Source organism: Caloenas nicobarica, chromosome 29 (assembly GCF_036013445.1).
Source record: "Caloenas nicobarica isolate bCalNic1 chromosome 29, bCalNic1.hap1, whole genome shotgun sequence".
In the NCBI taxonomy this organism is placed as follows: domain Eukaryota; kingdom Metazoa; phylum Chordata; class Aves; order Columbiformes; family Columbidae; genus Caloenas; species Caloenas nicobarica.
This window is the reverse complement of record NC_088273.1, coordinates 2,693,742-2,707,540: the sequence shown is the minus strand read 5'-3', so window position 1 is coordinate 2,707,540 and position 13,799 is coordinate 2,693,742. Positions and strand designations below refer to the sequence as shown.

Sequence of the window (13,799 nt, the reverse complement as noted above, 5' to 3'; positions counted from 1 at the left end):
TCCCTGGGCAGGAATCTCTATTCAGTGCTTTTTTGGGGTGATCTCCAGCTGTCCCTCCTTCTAATCAGCAATCAGGATCTCTGTTTCGTGAGGCCTCTGCAAAGACCCTGTCTCTCTCCTCTTCGTCATTCTCGATGGTGCACAGACTGCTCCCCTCATACACCTCCTTGCCCTGGACCTCAGTTCCCCGAACTGGAGCATCCTGACCACCATCCCACCCAGTCCCAGGGCCGGGCACTCTCCTGAGCTGAGGTGTGAGTGGCAGCATCCTCTGTCTGGAGGTTTGTCACAGCTGGGCCTCTGATGTGCCAAGGACAGCTGGCAAAGCTGTGCTGAGCTTCGTCCCCTGGGGAGCGTGGGCACCGGTGTTGTTCAGTCACACGCTGTCCTGAGCAGAGTTTTGTGCCTCCCCGCTTTGCCCTCCTGCTGCAATGTTTGATGAATCACAGACACGCTCCTCTCTGGGCATCAGCAGGGAGATACAAGCACAGGGGAATCTGTCTGAGGCCCCACATGAACATCCCTCTGCATCAGTTCCTCCCTGCTGCCAGGGCACAGGTCAGGACAGAAATACCAGCAGTGGCTCCCCTGGGGTCTAGCTTGGAAGTCACCAGCCATCACACTGGGACTCCCAAACAGCCCCAGCTCAACCACTGAATGTCATTTTTACTTTTACTTGCATTTCCTGAGCATTGCACAAGCTGCTGTGCTCTCCATCCTCTCGGCCCAGAGCCAGGGCTCACAGCACAAGTGTCTCAACTGTCCCCCGTTTCCATACCCAAATATTCCAGGGAAGTTGGGCTTTTGTTGTGACTGAGAACAACTGAGAGGAGAGGGACAGACTGCCGAAGCAAAGTTACTGTCTTTTCAGCTTTGAGAATGAGCTTGAAAATGTTTGTCTGCAGGGGTAGTGCCTGCATGACTGTTACTGCTCCAAAAGAGTCCTTCTAGGTTGTTGCTGAGCAAGAACAGGAGAGACATTGATGAAGACGGGCTTCGGGGACCCATGTGCCTCCTGACCATTGCGGGAGGAGATCTGTGGGCCATCATCACCTCTGGGGCCATCTGGAGTTTAAAGGGCACCTTGACCACCTTAGGGTTCACTTCTGCGGGGTCACAGCCCAGGACTTACCCTGATTGGCAGCTCTGTCATAGCCTCTGCGCTGTGGGACCAGCCTGGCCCAGGCAGGGCCTGGGGGAAAGAGCAGCTGGGAGATCTTGGAGTGAAGAAATAGGCATTGGGGTGCATCATGGGACCTATTAGAGAGCCATTTTGACTAGTAACTGCCTGTGGCAAAGCGGGATGGGAACGTCTCTGTCAGCAGGATTATTCCACAGCGACCACGGGCTCTGGCAGCCCCACAGCCTGACCCCAAACCTGTTGTCCCTGAGACAAACCCCTTCCCCACTGCCATGTCTTTGTTCTCTGCTGCCCCTGATCAAACTCAGGAAGATTTCCTGATGCCTGGGCAGACACAAACCAGATCCCGGTCAAAGTCCACTGAGACTTTTAATGAGAACAAATATGATGCACAGTGTAAAAACAGGGGAAAAATGGAGGAAACTGTGGGCTGTTTCTGCTGCCCATGGGCAAAGGGAGACGGTTCCCCAGTGCTCACGGCTCTCCTAGCTGCACAGACCCCTCCTCCCTCCCGGCTGCACCCACCTGCACAGCAGGGATGGGCTCTCCTGGCCGGGGGCTCAGGGATTGCTGTGCACCCAGCTCTGTCACAGCCTTTGTGTCCTCACAAGGATGTGCCAGAGAGATCTCTTCAGCATCATCATAGCCCATGCTCCCCGGGGACAGGGACGAGGTGTCTCCTTCAGCTCCAGGGACCCCGGCACTTCTCTGGGAGCACAGGCTGCCCCCTGCAAGCAGCAATGCAGGACATTGCAGTTCACCCCATGGGGTCTGTGCACCACATTCCTCCCTGCTCCTCACCACATTCAGCCCCTTCTTCCACCCTCCAGTCCCTCCATGGGAAACTCGTGGGGCAGGATTCCCCTTCCCAAGAGGTTTAGGTCTCAGTACAGCAGCACTAGGGTGTGAGCAGGGATGGCACCCCAGGAACCAGCAGCGCTGAATTTCCCTCTTACCTCTGGGTGCATCCCTGGGTCCTGCTCCCTCCTCTGGCACCCTGGGCGTTTCCCAAGCTCCCTGTCCAGGGCCATCGTCCTCCTCAGGGTCAGAAACCTCCCTGGCATCATCATAGCCCTCTGCTGGGTCATCCCCATGCAGAACAAGAACATCTGAAAAGAGAGGGGAGCTGGTGACAGTGAGAAGATACATCCTGCAGAGCAGAGGATGGGAGGCACTGGTGTTGGCAGCAGCACAGGAGACCCTCAGGTCCTCCCCATCTGACAGTGAGACTCAGTGACACCTCTGTCCATCACTTGTCTGCAGGCAGATCAGCCCCTTCCTGCTTCATTACCTGGTGCTGATCCCAGACCATCCTCCTCCTCACGGTACCCAGGGTAGGGCTGCAGCCGGGTCAGGGACTGCTCTGAAGAGGAGCCTGGAGAGATGCGCAGCGGGTGTTAAGGAGCGAGCCCACTGACCTGGTTCGTGGCCAGTGCTGCTGGGGAAGGGGGACCCACAGAGCTGGGGCTGCATGGGGAGGAGGGCTGGGAATTCACCCTGCTCCCCTGGGACAAGCTCTGTCTCAAAGGTGCTCCCAGAGCTGCCCCAGGACAGCTCTTCCCTCACTGGTCAAGTGGGGTGCAGGGGCAGGAAGAGAGGGGCTGCCCAGCTGCGATCAGCAAAGCTGGTTGGGAGGCAGCTCCTCTCCTGGGCCCAGGACCTGGGTGCTCTCCCCACAGACCACACAGCCCCAGCACTGCAGGGACCATGGGCTGGGGGCTTCAGAGGGTCAGCCCTGGGGTGGGGCCAGGGGAAAGGGTCCTGCAGATGTGCCCACACCCACCTGAGCGACCAAACCTCGCCTGCTTCTCCTGCACTGGGCTGTAACCGATCTCCTCATACACGGCCTCGGGGAAGAGCTCCTGGGCTGTCCTGGAGCCTGGGGACAGAGGCAGGGCTGGCACAGGGACAGGCAGAGAGGCGATGGGACCGCACTGTGCTCTCCCAGATCTGTTAGTTGGCCCAGCGCAGGACTGCTCCAACAGCACAGCCCCACTGTGCTGTCCAGGAACAGCTGCCACATCCCCAGTGAGGGCCACATCACTGTGGAGATGATCTGGGGCAGCATCACACCCTTGGAGACAGCGCCCAAGCCCCCTGGCCCCTGGGTCATCCCCCCTTGTCTGACCCCAGAGCAGCTCACATGTTTCCTCTCCACCTGGAGGTGACCCCTGTCTGCCCCATGAGTCCATAGTAGGGCCCCAGCCTTACCAAGGGCAGGCAGGGCTGAGCAGGGGGTCAGCCTGGGGCCTGACACCGTGGAGATGGGCCCTGCTGCTCTGTGTTCCTCCTGTCTTCTCCTTTTCCCCAGAGCACCCTCCAGCACTACCCAGAGCACTGCCAGCCTTGGCCATCTCCACCAGGATAACATCTCCTCCAGGATAACATCTCCCCAGGACAACATCTCCCACAGGATCACATCTCCTCTAGGATAACATTTCCCCCAGGATAACATCTTCCCTGGTCCTGCTCTGCCATTTCTCTCCTTGCCCCATCTCTTGCTCCCACCACCTCTGGGCTCTCTCCACCCCTTGCTGCTGGTGCCCGATGGCCAGACAGTCAATGGGGTGCGTGGAACAGGTGGCAACACACAGTCTCATCCCCTCAGCTCTGCTTGTGCCCCTTGCTGACCCCCCGCAGCACCCACAGCCCTTCCAGGAGGCATCACTGGGACCTCTGTGGAAGGACCCACCTCTGCGCCCAGCCCTGGCTCTGAGCACTTGCCCGGCCAGCAGGGCCAGGAGCAGGCAGAGAAGGGCCCCCAGGATGATGCAGATGATGATGGGCACTGAGATCCTCCCATTGACAGCCGGACGGCCCCGGGTGGGATCTGCATGGGCAAGAACATGGAAGAACAGCACCAGCCTTGGGAGAGGTGGAGGCAGCACCAGTCCTGACCCCCATCACACAAGGCAGCAGGGAGTGGAGGGCCCCGGGAGAGAGTGATGGAGAAGCTTCCACCCTGCTGAGTGAATTACAGCCCTCCTCAACCCCCACACAAACACCCCAGTGCCTCCTCCTGGGAGTTTCACACTCCAACAAGGAGCCCCTTCCACCCAACTGTGGGTCAGAGTCTGGCCCTGGGATACCCAGCCCTGGGGGAAGGACAAATTACCTGCTTGGGGTGGGGATGCTGCTGTCCTGGGTGCAGCTGCAGAGGAGGAAAAGGAGATCCGGGCTGAGAGGGTGGGAGTGCACGTACCAGGGAGACTCTCCTCCACACACCCGTGTGTGTCTGTAGGTGTTCCTGACACATCCTGCCCAAATTGCCCCTCCTGTAGTGCTAGAAAGGGACCCAGGGCCCGTGGCCTCTGCTCTGGGTGGCAGGCAGGGTGGCACAGGCAGCCCAGGGGATGGCCCTGGAGCTGCAGGGCCCCATGGGCAGTGGCCCAAGGACATCCAGTTCCACCGAGGCTGCTCCCTGCGTGGCACCAGCCTGCTGCACCCCACAGGAACATTCCTGCTCTCGGGAGCTCAGGGGCTGTGCCAGGACCAAGCGGGTGAAAGGCCTTCCCCAGCTCCCTGCCAATACCCGAGCAAGGGGTCCCAGCCCCAGCTCACCCGAGCAGCGCACGGCAGCATCTTCCTTATGCCGGCAAGCACGTCCGTCCCCAGGCCGGGCCCAGCAGTCCTGCAGAGACGACTCCGTCCCCCGGCACTCCACCCGCTCCAGCCAGATGGGGCCTTGCCCCACCCCAAAAGCAGCCTCACGCAGGGCAGACACCGCGGGGCCACAGCCCAGCTGCCTGCACGCCACCTGGGCATCCCGCATGTCCCAGGAGTCATCGCACACTGTCCCCCAGGAGCCGTGATGCCAGAGCTCCACTCTGCCCGAGCACCCGTCCTCGCCTCCCACGGCACGGATCTTCTCCCTGTCTGGAGAAGGCAAAGAGCTGCCATGGCACTCAGACAGCAGAGCCCTGCCAGGCAAGAGGAGCACACAGAGGAGCAGCTCCCTACCTGTGCAGCTGGTGGAGTTGGGGCACGGGGCCAAAGGCTCTGGGGGCATTTCTGGGCGTCTCCCTGAAGAAGGAAACACTGTGGTGAAGGGGCTGGCTCGGGGATTGTGCAGAAGAGAGTGGGGCTGAGCTCTGCTCGTGCCTGTGTGTGCCATCTTGGTCACAGAGCAGCAGGGGGTGTCCATGGAGGGGAGGCTCCTCTGAACCCCATCTGGTCTCTGCTGAGACCTCACTTGGAGATGTCACTGCCTCCCCCAGGCACTGCTGGGTGGCAACTGCTGCTGGACGTGTGGAGCTCTGAGAACTGTGGTCACGTTTGTGCCACCAGCAGCAGAAGAGTCTGACATGGAAATGAAAACCCCTCCAAGCTCTTTCTCTGCATTTGGCTGTGCCCAGAGGGGAGCAGAAGCTGGGGTGACACCGGACCCGAGTGGCTCAGAATTACCATTGCAGGTGATGTAGGTCTCATCTCGCAGGTCATCGCATGACTGTGGGTCCCAGAGAGCAGAGGGACACTGCCAAAAAGAATTGTTTTTCTCCCCACACTGCACGTAATCCAGCCAGGCAGGGCCAGACACCCTGCCATAGGGCACGTCTGTTTCCAGGGATCCTCCGTCCCCACAGCCCAGCTCCTTGCACGCCAGCGACACCGTGTCAGGAGTCATCGCGTTGGAGCAAACACTCCCCCACGTCCCGTTGTAGAAAACCTGCAGGCGCCCAGAGCAGCCGTCACTGTTCTCCAGCCTCAGGGCCACGAACTCTGGGAGGAAAGGCAGCAAGAGGAACAGGCTGGTCTGGGGCTGTGGGAGCCAGGACACCTCTGCACTCCCCAGGTCCCCAGGCAGGCAGGGCAGGGCCAGCAAGTCCCCCTTGCAGCCAGGGCAGAGAGAAGTCCCTGATGGACACACTCCCCTGCTCGCCCCACTCACCCTGGGGGACAGCTGAGCTCCCCAGGGACCCCAGTGGGACTGAGGGCACCCGTGCATGGGTGTCCATAGGCCGGGCTCAGGCAGGGGCTCAGCCAGGGACAGCCTTGGCCATGCCCGGCTTTCCCTGCATCCCGGCCTCTCCAAGAGCCAGGATCCCAGCACATCTCCCAGCACAGACCTGAGCAGATGACGCCCGCGTCCTCTTTGTGCCCGCAGTCGTGCTGCCCCCAGGGCCCGGCAGCGCAGTCCCAGAGAGCAGCTTCAGACCCAGAGCAGTTCACACCATCCAGCCAGATCTGCCCGGAGCCTTCCCCGAACCGAGCGGAGCCGGCCACCTCCACCGGCCCTCCACAGCCCAGCTGGTGGCAAACGACGGCGGCATCAGACAGGTCCCAGCCATCGTCACAGACGGTCCCCCAGCTGCCCTGGTAGAAGATCTCCACTCTCCCTGCGCAGCGCCCGGACCCGTTCACCAGCCAGACCCGCCGGCTCCCTGCAGTGGGGAGAAACCCCAGGTGATGTCAGGGGGTGGCTGCCCCCCCACCCCTTCGTCTGGGGGCTCGTGCAGCTCCGCTCACCCCAGCAAATGACTCCCACGTCCTCCACAACCCCTCCCAACAGCAAACTTCTGGGCAGGGAGGTGTTGCAGAGGGTCAGGTTGGCCTCGTGCCCTGCGCACCGGACCCCTCGCAGCCCCACGGGGCCCGTCCCTCGCTCAGGCTTTGGGGGGTTGTAGGCTTTTTCTGCCTCTCCACACCGCAGCTGCCGGCACACCACGCTGGCCTCCTGCACGTCCCACTGGTCGTCCAGGACTCTGCCCCACGTCCCGCGCTGGAAGATCTCCACTCGCCCGTCGCACCGGCTCCCTCCGCCCACCAGCCGCAGGGACGCAGAGTCGGCTGGGCCTGGGGACAGCAGAGGAGCCACAGCCATCAGCGGCATCGGGCAGCACGGCAGCCTCCAGGGAGGAGGGCAAGGGGGGATTGTCCGACCAGACAGGACAAGATTGAGCCCTGTGCTGACGAGAAGCCAGGGCAAAGCCCAGGCCCTGTCTGCAGCTCTCAGCCAGGTCTGCTGCTGCTGGGTGGTGGGATGGGGCTCTGCAGGGCTCTCTGTGGGGTTGGGATGTGGCTGTCTGCAGCCACAGGGATGGCGCAGAGCCCCACCGACCTGTCCTGGGCTCATCCTATGGAACACAGGCCTGGCAGTGGTGCTGGGGCCTGAGGCGCTGCCCTGGGGACAGGTGTCTGCCTCTGTTCAGACCTCAGCTCTCCCAGAGCAGAGCGGTCAGTCTGAGCAGGGAAAGCCCCCCAGGGATCCTCCAGGGAGAAATTCAGCCTGGCGCTGCCATGGGACCCAGCTTTGGGTGGCCATGTCTCCCACAAAGGGAAATGGAGCTAATGCACCATTTTCCCAGCACTCACCTGAGCAAATGACAGCAGCGTTGTTCCCGTGGGAGCATGGGGAGGCCCCCAGGGTGGTCACTGGGCACTGTCCCAGGTGGGCTTCAGTCCCGTCACAGTGGAACGAGTCTCTCCAGACAGGGCCGGTTTCTCTCCCAAAATACTCTCCTCCAGGAATGGACTCAGCAAACCCACAGTGGAGTTGACGACACAGAACGTGGGCATCCGAGAGATCCCAGCGGGAGGCACAGAGGGTCCCCCAGGTCCCCAGCACCTGGACCTCCAGCCTCCCTGCACAGGCTGTGCTGCCGTTCACCAGCCTGAACGCTGTGTACTCTGGGGACAGAGGAGGAGAGAGGGTGGGTTGGTGCTTTTGTAGCCTCGGTAGCCAGTGGACAGTCCAAAGGGACAGATGCCTTTCTTCTCCTTGTGCACGGTTTTTGTGCTGGAGACGGTGCAATGATCCCTCCTGTCCTACACCCACCCAGCCTGGTTCTTGCTCTGTTCCCAAGCCCTGGCACAGCCCCAGTGTTCACCACCCCACCCTTTGTCCTTACGTGTGCAGCTGACAGCAGCGCTGTTCATCTGGGTGCAGGCCTGGTCCCGGGAGGGCCCCGTGGGGCAGGAGGACAGGAGGGACTCATTCCCCACACACTGCAGCTCTCCATCCCACATGGGACCAACCCCTTCTCCAAATTGACCTCCTCCAGACACAGGCAGGGCCACGCCGCACTGCAGCTCCCTGCAGACCACCTCAGCAGCTTTGGGGCCAAAGTGGGAATCACAAACAGTTTTCCACTGGTCCCCATCACGGATCTCCACATGTCCTGAGCAGCGGCTCTTCCCTCCCACCAGACGGAAAAATCCTGGAAAAATACACCAAACAACCTGGGAGTTCCCAGAGCCCTCTGTCAGTTACATGCCCACATCCCTCATCACCTCCGAACAAGCCGTGGCCAAAGTGCCCATTGCACATCCCAGAGGAAGCTGTTGGGGAAGGGCTGGTGCCAGAAACACATCCAAGACTCCTCCTCCCCTTGTCTACACCACCAGAGCACCCGAGGTGTGTGTCTGCCACACACTCACAGCCACAGGTGCTGCTCACACAAAGGGATCCCACACAAGCTCCTCTGTGCTGCCCGGCACGGTCCCCCCAGCACCGCAGCCCTGTGAGCAGTTGGGGTCCAGGAGAACTGGCCCGGATGATGACAAAGATGCAGCTGCTCAGCCCCTGCAGAGCTTGGGCCAGGCAGGACCATCATCACCTGCGTACAAACAGAAGCTCCTTCTGATCCCAGGAGTGTTCCTGGGGTGTTGGGAGGTTCCTTTTAGGTGGGAGATGTCCCAGAGCACAGAAATGGAGCAGCTGTTATCATGGCTGGTGCTTTCCAGAGCCCTCCCCTGCCTGCTCGAGGGGGATGTTCTCACCCAGGGACACCGTGCTCTGCCCAGGGGTGCACAGGTCCCAGGCCAATGGCCAGGCAGGGGACAGGAGACCCACATGTCCCCCTGGCCTCACGCTGCCTCAGAGGATGACAGCAGAAGAGACGAGAGGCAATAAGTGCTGGCAAAGACCCCATTTCATGGGTCAGTGTGGGGAGCTGTGGGCAGGCAGGAGGAGTTGGGCAGCTGGTCAGTGCTGCCTGCATGGGGTCCTGTCCGCACAGGGATGTCACAGCTTTCCCCAGGGACCAGTTACACCAGCAATGACAGTCCCAGCTCAGCAGCATGACTGGCCACACTAGGCCCAGATCTACCATGTTTGTTTTTTGCTGAGAGCACCGACATGTCACTTCTTGCATCCCAGGCCCAAAGTTAGTTATTAGGCTGACCCCTTACCTGAACACGTCACTCCAGCATCGAGATGGTGACCACAGTCATGTTCACCCCATCCTGCATGTGTGCAGTCAGACAGGGCAGATTCGGCGCCTTTTACAGCCGACATCATCCATCCAAATGGGGCCAGATCCTGCCCCAAAGTGTCCGTACTGAGGAGCTCCAACAGCAGACCCACAGCCCAGCTGCTTACAAAGCACTGCTGCATCGTTCATGTCCCAGTAGTTACCACACACAGTCCCCCACTGTTCATGCTGTTTCACCTCCACTCTCCCAGCACAGCGCCTGCCGCCATCCGCCAGCCTCACCTCTGCAGCACCTTCAAACACTGACACAGGACCAGTCAGATCAGCGTCAAGCCCCAGCACTGTGGGTGTCAGGGTGGGAGCCCCCTCCCCTCCAGACTGTCCCCAATATGGTGCAGAGGTCCTTTGTATCCCCACGGGATGTACAAGGTTGGGGTGACCAGCTCCAGCCCTGCTGGGACATTTGTGACCCCAGAGCTTTCAGCACGTCCTTCTACCATTACAGAGCCTTCAAGCTGCCCCTGGCTCAGACTCACCTAGAGCACCCACTCCTCCCAGGCCAGCACCCTAGGAAGAGACCTGTACCCAGGGATTCCCAAGCACCCTCTGCTGTTTCTCCCGGGGTCCTCAGCTGCCGTGGACCACAGTCTGCCCCGGGCACCTCCCACATCATCATCTCAGGCCTTTGTGTAACCACTGTGGAGAAACATGTTGATCCCAGGGAGCCCTCCCAGCCCATGGCCCCTCTTTGTCCTTGGGCATCAGCCCAGCCCTGCCCTTCTCTATGATCCCCAGGAACATCATGCCTTTGTCAGCCTGTGGGAACAGATGCCCCAGTTCCCTTGTCTCCACAATCACAAACTGTCCCCTCCTCAGGCTGGAGCTCACCCCAGGGTTCAACACCCCACCCCGAGTCCTTACGTGTGCAGCTGACAGCAGCGCTGTTCATCTGGGTGCAGGCCTGGTCCCGGGAGGACCCCGTGGGGCAGGAGGACAGGAGGGACTCATTCCCCACACACTGCAGCTCTCCATCGCACATGGGACCAACCCCTTCTCCAAAGTGACCTCCTCCAGACACAGGCAGGGCCGCGCCGCACTGCAGCTCCCTGCAGACCACCTCAGCAGCTTTGGGGCCAAAGTGGGAATCACAAACAGTTTTCCACTGGTCCCCATCACGGATCTCCACACGTCCTGAGCAGCGGCTCTTCCCTCCCACCAGACGGAAAAATCCTGGATAAAAAAACACCAGAAAACCTGGGAGTTCCCAGACCCTCTGGCAGTTACATGCCCACATCCCTCATCACCTCCAAGCAAGCCGTGGCCAAAGTGCCCATTGCACATCCCAGAGGAAGCTGTTGGGGAAGGGCTGGTGCCAGAAACTCATCCAAGACTCCTCCTCCCCTTGTCTACACCACCAGAGCACCCGAGGTGTGTGTCTGCCACACACTCACAGCCACAGGTGCTGCTCACACAAAGGGCTCCCACACAAGCTCCTCTGTGCTGCCCGGCACGGTCCCCCCAGCACCGCAGCCGTGTGAGCAGTTGGGGTCCAGGAGAACTGGCCCAGATGATGATGAAACTGTAGCTGCTCAGCCCCTGCAGAGCCAGCACTGCCTGCATGGGGTCCTGTCCCCACAGGGCTGTCACAGCCTCAGGGATGTCCCAGGACCAGCCTGTGTATGCAGTGATGCAGAAGCAGCAGCCAGAGTCAAGCAGTTGCTAATCTCCTAAAGCCTGGCAATGCGGGACCACACAGCCGAGCCCTGGGGTTGGTCAGCGAGGGGCCATGTGCCGCCTGCTCCTCTGCCCATGGCCCAACGCTCGTGCTCTCTGAATAGTCCCTCCAAGGCCATTGATGTACACATGTCCCTGAGGAGGAACAACCCAGCGTGATCAGCCCTCTCATGCTCTTCCTCCAAGGTGTGGGGTGCCGGCATGTCCCCCCATGGTGTTTCCAGCTCAGGGATTCTCAGTCTTGTTGGCTGGGATCTTGCAGAATGAGTGGGGACCGACAGAGACCAGCAGACACTCCAGGGCAGGATGGAGGATTCATGTGCAGCCCAAGACACCAACTGAGGTGGGGCTGAGAGACTGTGGCAGGGTTAATTCACCCTGCGGTAGGTTCCTTCTGGACTTTCCCAGGGACTGGGAACATGAGCAATGACAGTCCCAGCTCAGCAGTTGGACCAGCATCACTGGCACGTTCTCTGGCTCATGCTTTTTGTTCCCTGAGAGTACAGCCAGGTCCCTTCCCCCATCCCAGCCCCAAAGGTGAAGAACAGGCTGACCCCTTACCTGAACACGTCACTCCAGCATCAAAAGTGTGATCACAATGATGTTCACCCCTCCCTGCATGTTTGCAGTCAGACAGGGCAAATTCGGTGCCATTACAGCCGACATCATCCATCCAAATGGGGCCAGATCCTGCCCTAAAGTGTCCGTACTGGTGAGCTCCAACAGCAGACCCACAGCCCAGCTGCTTACAAACCACTGCAGCGTCGTTCATACTCCAGCGGTAAGCACACACGGTCCCCCACTGTCCCTGGTGTTTCACCTCCACTCTCCCAGCACAGCGCCTGCCGCCATCCGCCAGCCTCACCTCCGCAGCACCTTCAAACACCAACACGGGATGAGTCAGGAGAGCGCCGAGCCCCAGTGCTGCAGGTCTGGGGGAACCTCCTGCCTGCACTGAATCAGATGTACCAGGGTGGGAGCCCCCTCCCCACCAGGCTGTCCCCAGAGCAGTGCGAGGGTCCCTTCTGTCCCCACAGCTGCGCAAGCCTGGGCGTGCCCACGTCCAGCACTACTGGGTCATTCTCCATCCCACCACACAAGGCACCTCTTCCCTCCCCAACAGCCACCTGCCCCCCACCCATGCCCACCCACACACTGCCCAGCCCTGCACTGGGCAGCAGCTGTCCCCAGCCCAGCACACCCTGAACAGTCCCGTGTACCCAGGGCTGCAGCTTCCCCTGCAAACCACCTGCCCCAGCACCATCCAAACCCGGCCCAGCCCCAGGGCTTTCCCTGTTCCCACTGAGACCATCCATATAATCTCACATCCCCTCCTCTCCTGGTGTCAGCCCAGCCCCTGCACTGGGCCAGGCCCCCCAGGAAGGACGTCTCCCTACTACAGATGTCCCCGTCCTCTTCTCTCTGCAGGGCACAAACTGCCCCCGTGGGGTCAGGGCTCCCCTGGAACAAGGGGTGCTGAGCAGCACACAAACCCTCTGGGGCACCCCAGAGATTGGCAGTGGCCTGGGTATCTCTGGGTGCTGCCATCACCAGTGAGGCCACCACTGGCTCCAGAGGCAGAGTGCTGGGAACAAGGGGGTCCAAAATGGCACCCCAGGACAGGGTGTCTGTGAATCCAGGCAGGCACAGGCTGCCCTGAACACTGGAGCCATGGAAAAGGAGATTCTCCCACCAAGACAGGCACAGGGAAGGGCACAGGCTCCATGGATCTGAGCACCTTCTGCCCCTTGTCTCAGCAGCACCTGCAAAGAAACCCCATTCCCAGACAGATCCCCATGACCACACTGGTACCCGCTGGCCCTGGGCAGGGGGACAAGGGAGTCAGCGCTTACCCCTGCACAGCTGTACCCAGAGGAGCAGCCACAGCGTCTGAGGGGACAGGAGTCCCTCTGTGCCCATCCTGAGCCTCCTGCCCTGATGGCGCATCCCTCTGTGCAACACTCCCTGCCGCAGCTCCAGGGACTCATGGGAACAATGATGACGGGAGGGCAATATATCTCTGCAGATGTCCCCCAGCTACAGGAGGAGCCAATCGAAGCAGCAGCACCTTTTTAGACATTATCGGGAGCTATCTCCCCTCTGACACAGCCCAGTCCTCCAATGAACTTCTCCAGCGCCATTCATGACCATATATGAGGGACAGCTCCGCTGCAGGTGTCACATCACTGTGCTGGTGGAACATCACAGGACAGGGCTGGTTGTAGTGGGGCAAACAATTTTTTACTCCTTGAGCCCTGTGGTGGGGACCAGGAGCACCGAGCATGTCCTGTGACAGACTATCCAAGAGCTCGAGGTAGAGAGCGTCCAAATACTCCTGTGCTATAAGACCCATGGGGCTGCGACTGCACCGGGGCTGTGTCAGGAAGGGAAGGAAACGGCCCCTGTGACAGACCCCACAGTGCTGGGAGCAGCAGCTGGGAAAGGGCCTTAGCCCAGGGCAGAGCCCCATCCCAGGAGCGCTGGCTCACCCACCGCTCCCTGGAGAGCCCACGGAAGGTCCCTCGCAGGCGCTGGAGCTGGGACACGTCCCTGTCCTGGCAGCAGACGTGCAGCCCAGGGGCTCAGACGCGTCCCTGCCTGTCAGTGTGTCACCGAGGGGCCGTTATTCCCCACGGGTGGATCAGAGCTGCAGCCTGCAGGTGCACAAACCACAGCCCCCGCGCTCCCCCCGCGGCACCCGGGCAGGAAGTCTGTGGTTTCCTCCGGGTGCCGTGCCCGGGCACATCCCTGCGGTGCCCCCGAGCCACCCC

At 60.8% G+C, this 13,799-nt stretch overlaps 1 protein-coding gene across 1 annotated transcript; it reads right to left on the bottom strand.

Annotated features, from left to right (window-relative positions):
* Positions 1-1,615: 1,615 nt before the first annotated feature.
* On the bottom strand, positions 1,616-12,948 carry LOC135999586 (scavenger receptor cysteine-rich type 1 protein M130-like). Its single transcript, XM_065653149.1, has 15 exons — positions 12,882-12,948; positions 11,680-11,904; positions 9,272-9,361; positions 7,990-8,298; positions 7,454-7,768; positions 6,608-6,934; positions 6,208-6,522; positions 5,546-5,860; positions 5,102-5,152; positions 4,703-5,017; positions 4,257-4,292; positions 3,834-3,971; positions 2,925-3,020; positions 2,098-2,250; positions 1,616-1,869 (listed from the first exon to the last, which is right to left on the bottom strand). The coding sequence occupies exons 1-15, from the start codon at positions 12,946-12,948 to the stop codon at positions 1,616-1,618; spliced, it is 3,006 nt and encodes a 1,001-aa protein (XP_065509221.1).
* Positions 12,949-13,799: the final 851 nt, after the last annotated feature.